Genomic DNA, 6,213 nt, shown 5'->3' with positions numbered 1-6,213 from the left:
CCACATTCAACATTATGTCAGGTTTTTCACCACACTCAGCCCAATTATTTGAGTGCTGTTTTGGGAATCTTCCATTTCTGCCTGCTTGTGATGATCCTTATTTGTAGTTTCCTAGTTTAGTTCAACATCTGACCTAAGTTTGGCATTGTCCTTCCATGAGGTGCAGCCTGGTAAAGGAGGCATCATGAGCTCTAGTGGCTTCAGTAAAACCAGGAGATGTGGCTGCATCTTCCAGGTTTTTTTGGTGATATTTATCACCTTTTTCTGTGCTATCATAGTAAGTTTAGCTCTGTACCTGCAATTACCAACACAGAACAAATAATAGGGTTTTTTCTTTTATGGAATGAATGCAGGAGCCACGCCACAATTATTCTAGAAAATGAATATTAATCATGCATTGGATGGGTTTAGCTTCTTTTTTCCTGTGGCTTAGAAACAGCAAATTGCCAGCAAATTCCTCTCTTCCCTTCTGCCTGCTCTTGTGTGTCAACCCCTTCAACTATCCAGTATCTTTTGTTAAAAGCTTGGGCCTTTAGTTTAGTTGACTTTTATTAAACTGTCCAAAAAATGGCACTGGAGGAAGACAGCCATACATGGATACAAGTAAGGCTGCTGTAAAAGTAATGTGTCATTATTAGGGATGCTGTAAATTGATTATTTAAGTCATTATTAAGGCTGATGCAAAAATAATTAGAAATTATGTGTGAGGATCTGATTGTAAATACTTAGATTGAAACTGGTAGAAACTGTAAAAAAACAGAAAGGGTGGAAAGCAACTTGTGGACATTTTATGTCCCTCGAAGTTAAGGAAGATACCTTTGATATTTGTAGTAGTGTACAAGGAGCAGAAACAGCCTGAGCAAGGACTGAATGAAAGGGGATAAGCCAATAGCAACACGAGAGGGGCAGAGATACCAGATCTTCCCATGTGCACACCATTCCCAAAAACAGGCAGAACACTTGCAGGAAAACTGGTTCTTCACTAAATTTCAGCCAAGCAAATGCCAAAAAGAAGCTGGGAAATGCAAAATACATCAAAAATGCATCTCTGACCTGCTGTGCCTCTGGAAGGGAGAGAGGAGCAGGCAGGGACAGGGGTTGCCAGGGTGGCACTGAGTGGCAGCAGCAGCACATGCAGGAAAGCTGCTGGTCCCATGGTGCAGACGTCAGGCGAGCGAAAGCTCCTGGCAGCCCCTGGAGATTGGTGAGGCCCAGATGCCACTAGAATGGCTTCAAAGTGACAGAGAGTGGAGTTAGATTAGCTATCAGGAAGAAATTCTTCCCTGTGAGGGTGGGCAGGCCCTGGCACAGGGTACCCAGAGAAGCTGTGGCTGCCCTTGGAAGTGTCCCAGACCAGGCTGGACAGGGATTGGAGCCACCTGGGACAGTGGAAGGTGTCCCTGCCTATGGCAGGGGTGGGATGGGATGATCTTTAAGGTCTCTACCAAGCAAAGCCATTGTGGGATTCTGTGTTTCCATGATCTCAGCAGTATCTAAGAAGAGAAAGATGATGGAGCAAAGCACAGCAGGTAACAGGCAATTTACAAGGAGGATAAAGCAGAATAAAGCACCTGTCAATATCATGGTACCCAGATACAAGGCAGAATCATAGGAAGTGTTCCTGTTAGCCTGGCTCTCAAGACATAGATAAAACTGTGTGCACAGCAGTGAAAAAACTTACATTCCTGCTCCAAGTCTTTGGGAAATAGGCTGGCATGCACATGATGCCAGAGTCAGCCCCTTCCTCGCCTCAGCTGCCTATTCAGGGCTCTCCTGCTCTTCTATTTCCTCTTTCTGTTCCCTACACCCTGATGTGCTCACAGCAGCCTGCTGCAGGACTTGCCTGGGGTTTGTCCCTGTGAGGGAATGGCCCGTAGCCACCCTGGCTACTGGCAGGCTCTGGCTCCCCGTGGCTGCTGCCCTCTTTCCTTTGGCCTGCCACCCCTCTGCAGGGAGCCTCACCCAAAAGAGCCCAGGTGCCAGGGCTGCCCTGCCAGGGCACTGTTTGCCTCTGAGGGGCCGGGCGTGTGCCCAGCAAGGGCTGGGGTCCTGCTCTCGGCCTCTGGGTGTTGGGATGACCCCGAGATTGTAAAAGTCCTTGTTCTCCCAGCCCTGCAGCCAAAGGAGGAGTCTGGATGTGCAGGGTCAGCTTCTCAAGGGTGTTTATTTCCCCTGATCTAGAACATTCTCTCTCTGCCCTGCCAAGCTCTGTCCAGCAGCTCGGCCATGGCATTCTGTCTGCCCTCAGGGCAGTGTTCACATTTTATACCAAAAACTCCTTGTGCCGTGGTTACAATAACGTGCCAATGTCTGCCATTGATGTTGGACAGTGTGTCTGTGCCTGAAACCAACAGAAAAGTGTCACCAGCACAGCGAGACATGGAGGGCAAGGAGAAGGAGGAGGCCAGGACACACCCAAATCCCTCCATCTTGTACCCCCTCAACCCCATTCTGAAAACCCCAAAATTCTACTTTTTCACCCTGTGTTAACTCAACTACCACACTACTCAAACCCTTGTGGCTGTAATTTCTCACACAGAGTTGGCAGTTTTTTCCACAGGCTAAAATTGAAGCCACAGGTGGTTTTGACTTCGTGCCAAGGTCTCTGAGCCCCCTGCCAGGGTCTGGAGACAGCCAGGGCAGCCAGAGGGGTGTCCTGGACTCCAACATCCTGCCTGGCAGCAGGGCTGCCCTGTTACTCTGCCCAGTAGCTCTGTCAGCAACTCCCCTGGCGTTTACCTGTGTTCACCTGGTCTTCATCGTGTGTTCTGTGGGTGTTAGAGGGTGTGGTAAGTGCAGGAAGACAGGAGCTCCCTTCTGTGTGCTCAAACAGCACCAGTGTCTTGGTGTGTGCAGGAGGGATTACGAGCTGCTCATGAGAATGTCAGTGCTGGCCACATCCCCCACAAGTACAGACCAGGACCTGCAGGACCTGGCCCATTTCACCTCCAGGAAATCACCGCCCAGCCACCTCTAGTGACCTGAAATGTGTTTTGCAGGAGTGCTCAGAGAAGAGGATGCAGGGAAACATGTTCCCCACTTCTCCCTTCGTTTACTACTACGATGATGAGTGCGACATCAAGAGGAGAGCCAACAGGTTAAAAAGAAAGGTGGCAGGTACAGTGTGTCTTGGGAGATCCCTCCCACCTTCCAGTTCTGTGTCTGTGCTTTTTAGAAATATTGTGGGATTATTTTCATGTGTTGGGAAAAGCTGCATGGATTTGAACAGGGGTAGGCTGGAGGTAGTAAAAGATTTGTGACTTTAGTCATCCGTGTCTATCATGGAAATTGACTGTGTCAAAGTCACTCAGTGAGCATTGTCAGATGTTTTAATTCTGAAAAATCTGCTGACATTAAAAATGCCATGACATAGGAGTAAGGGGATTAAATCACGATTTGTTCAGATTCTAGCCTGATGACAGGAAAAACCCACCGTGAAAAAATCTGCCAGAGATAAGTTTTTGTCTACCTTCATACGTAACAGAGGAGAGGTGTGATAGCTCAGGTGCCAAGTTTTAGGGTTTTTAGGTATTGAAATAATCCACTCTGCTTTCCAGACCTGCAGGAAGCCGGCCTTCTGCCGGAGCAGCCTGAAACACCATTGCAGGAAGAGCAGCTTGAGGTGCCCAGCCACAAGAAAAAGAGCAAGCTTTGGAAAGAACAACAGGGGAAGCAAAGCACGAGCAGTGAGCAGCAAAAGAAGATGAAGGTGAACCGGGCAAAGAAGGCCCAGGAGGAGAAGCACAGGAGGGATGCTGAAATGCACGGCGAACCAGAGGACTTCCCTCGGGGGTACAAGCAGCAGGGCTGCAAGGGCAGCAGGGCCCGCCGCAAGTCCCTCTTCCAGGCATTCTCAGGCAGCAAGACCATGTGTGTTGAGCAGCCTCTAGAAGGTGCCAAGAGGAAGAAGAAATGGAAAAAGCAGAAACATGCTAGTCCTGACAGCAGGGACAATCTATTCCTTATAAAACAGCGGAAGAAGTCCAAACAGAAATCCTGGTGATGGCAGGCAGCACTGGCATTGCCTGCCTCTGGCTCTGCCCTCTCTTTACTCCTGTCCCTCTCTTAGCACATGAATTTGAGTCCGTCCCTGGCCCAGCACAATGGGCACCATCACCCACCCTGTCCATCTCCACAGCCAGAGGGGACCACGCCGTCTCTGAGAGCCACCCCATGGCAAGCAGGGCCCAGAGCTCCAGCCAGGGGTGGTCTCAGAATATGCTGTACGTTTATTTTCTTTGCTTGGGGGTGTGGGGGCGCGCTGGGTTTGGCAGGGTTTGTTTGCTCTCCAGTGAGATGTGGCTGTGCTGTTGGAGCAGAGCACCTCTGGGGCCAATGCCAGGGAGACTTGGGTCAGGGGTGAGTGGGGTGGAAAGCAGGAACGTGGGTATAAAGCACATCCCCTCAGCCACCAGTCCCCTCCAGAGAGCAGGAGGGCATTGGGCACTTCCCTGCCCCTGGAAGGGACAGCCAAGTCTCTGCTTTATGCTCTGGGCTGCAGCAGTCCCCCACCTCACTCTCCAGAGCAGTGCCATCCATCCCCTGCCCTCAGGGCTCAGCTTTTGGGGCTCCATCCTGTCCTTACCAGCTGGTCAGCAGAGCAGGAGTGAGCACTGGACCTCGAACAGAGTTTACACCTCACTCTAAATCTGTCCTTGTTCCTTTTGATGTGCTGGAGGAAACAGGAGTGGAGTCTGAAGAACATACTTGGTTCCAGTCACACTGTGCTAAAATTTAATTTTTTTTAAAGACAGTTATTTTTGTACACTGGAATTCAGCATGTTGTTTTAAGGTTTGTAAGAATAAAATGCTTTATCTAAGGACTAACACAAATAAAACTTTACATGAGAAATAATAAAAGAATGGATTTGTTCCTCATTTCCTTGCATTCCAAATATAATTGAAAACAGCATCATGTTCTCTTTCCTCACTGCATCACCACTGGCAAGAGTAAAGGAAAAAATTAATGCATTTGTACTGCACTGTTGTGAAAAGGAAATTACCCATACCCTGCTGCTCTGTGACATGCTCTGTGCTGTACCACTCTCCTGGTAACAGCACAGTGTCACTGAGCTGCAGTGCCTCTCCTCCTGCAGCAGTCCTGTGTTAAAATTAGAGACATTTATACCCTGCAAGGGTAGCTGGAAAGGGATATGGGCACCCAAGAACAACTTGAGGAGTCTCATTATGCCAGTATTATCCCATGCCAGTACTCTCTAAAATCATCAGGTTTTTGTGTAGCAAACTCAACAGTGAGAACACAGGTGTTCTGGTGATGCTGTCATCCTGTTTCAGAGGTATTTGTGGTATACACCTGCATAGCATTTGCAAACCTAATGTCTAGCTTTGCTTCAGCATGTCTTTGGCAACAAAAATTAAGTTTTGCTTAACTTCATTTATTGCTTGATTGAAAAATTCCTGATGATACTGAAAAGAAAATCAGTTTTAGCCTTATTGAAAAAAATATTAAGTTAATTCCACTGAAAAGACTTGTTTTTAACATGGAAACAGCTCTTTTCCCAGATGGTGTGTTGTACATCCCTTTTTGGTTTTGAATTCTGTGTTTCCTTTGAGCAAAAGTCACCACTGGCCTGTAGCCAAAGCAGCACAAAGCTGGCAGACAGGGAGGAGGGTTGTTTTCAGTGGTTGCTTTGGTCATCTGGCCAGCTAGGTCGTCTTCAGGTGAGTGCATTTCCTGCACCTCAGAGAGGTGCCTGTGTGTCACCCATGTGCAGTGCCCGAGGGTGGAGCAGGTCAGAGTTCTTCCTACTCCTCCCCTGAGCTCCAGTTCCCTGCAGCGAGGCAGGAGCCAGAGCAGTGGGAGCCCCGGCCCGTTCCTCTGCTCTCAGTGGACTCAGGCAGGAATATTGCACCTTGGACACTGCGGTGGGGTCATTCCAAGCCTGCTGTGTGCTGCGGGCAGAGCCTGCCTGCCTTGGGCGGGTGAGGGCACAGACACTCACACTGGTGGGACCGTGGAAGTCTGGCTGCCCAGTGTGGCTCCTGCCTGTCACCTGCTGCCAGCACCAGCAGTGACTTGCGGTGGATCTGCCTCTGGACGTCACCCCGAGTCCTGCAGGTACCCCGCAGAGCCTTTGTAGATGTCTGCAGCTCGTGATTACTTCCAGTGAGTAAAAGATGGAGGAAGCATGATTTTAAGGACCGTGGGAAGGGAAAAAAAGGGAAGCAGCGACCCTGGACAGGGTGAGGGAG

General features: G+C 49.2%; 1 protein-coding gene across 2 annotated transcripts in view; it reads left to right on the top strand.

Moving 5' to 3' along the window:
* Positions 1–4,765, top strand: part of ZCCHC7 (zinc finger CCHC-type containing 7) — a 90,571-nt gene extending 85,806 nt beyond the window's left edge. For both annotated transcript variants that reach the window (XM_054003903.1, XM_054003902.1), the window contains 2 exons: positions 3,000–3,117; positions 3,558–4,765. In XM_054003903.1, coding sequence (XP_053859878.1) covers positions 3,000–3,117; positions 3,558–4,003 — 564 coding nt within the window. In that variant the 3' untranslated portion in view covers positions 4,004–4,765. The remainder of the gene's footprint in view (positions 1–2,999; positions 3,118–3,557) is intronic.
* The last annotated feature ends 1,448 nt before the right edge of the window (positions 4,766–6,213 follow it).

This window comes from Vidua macroura, chromosome Z, assembly GCF_024509145.1.
Source record: "Vidua macroura isolate BioBank_ID:100142 chromosome Z, ASM2450914v1, whole genome shotgun sequence".
Lineage (NCBI taxonomy): Eukaryota > Metazoa > Chordata > Aves > Passeriformes > Viduidae > Vidua > Vidua macroura.
This window is presented reverse-complemented; position numbering and strand designations above follow the sequence as displayed.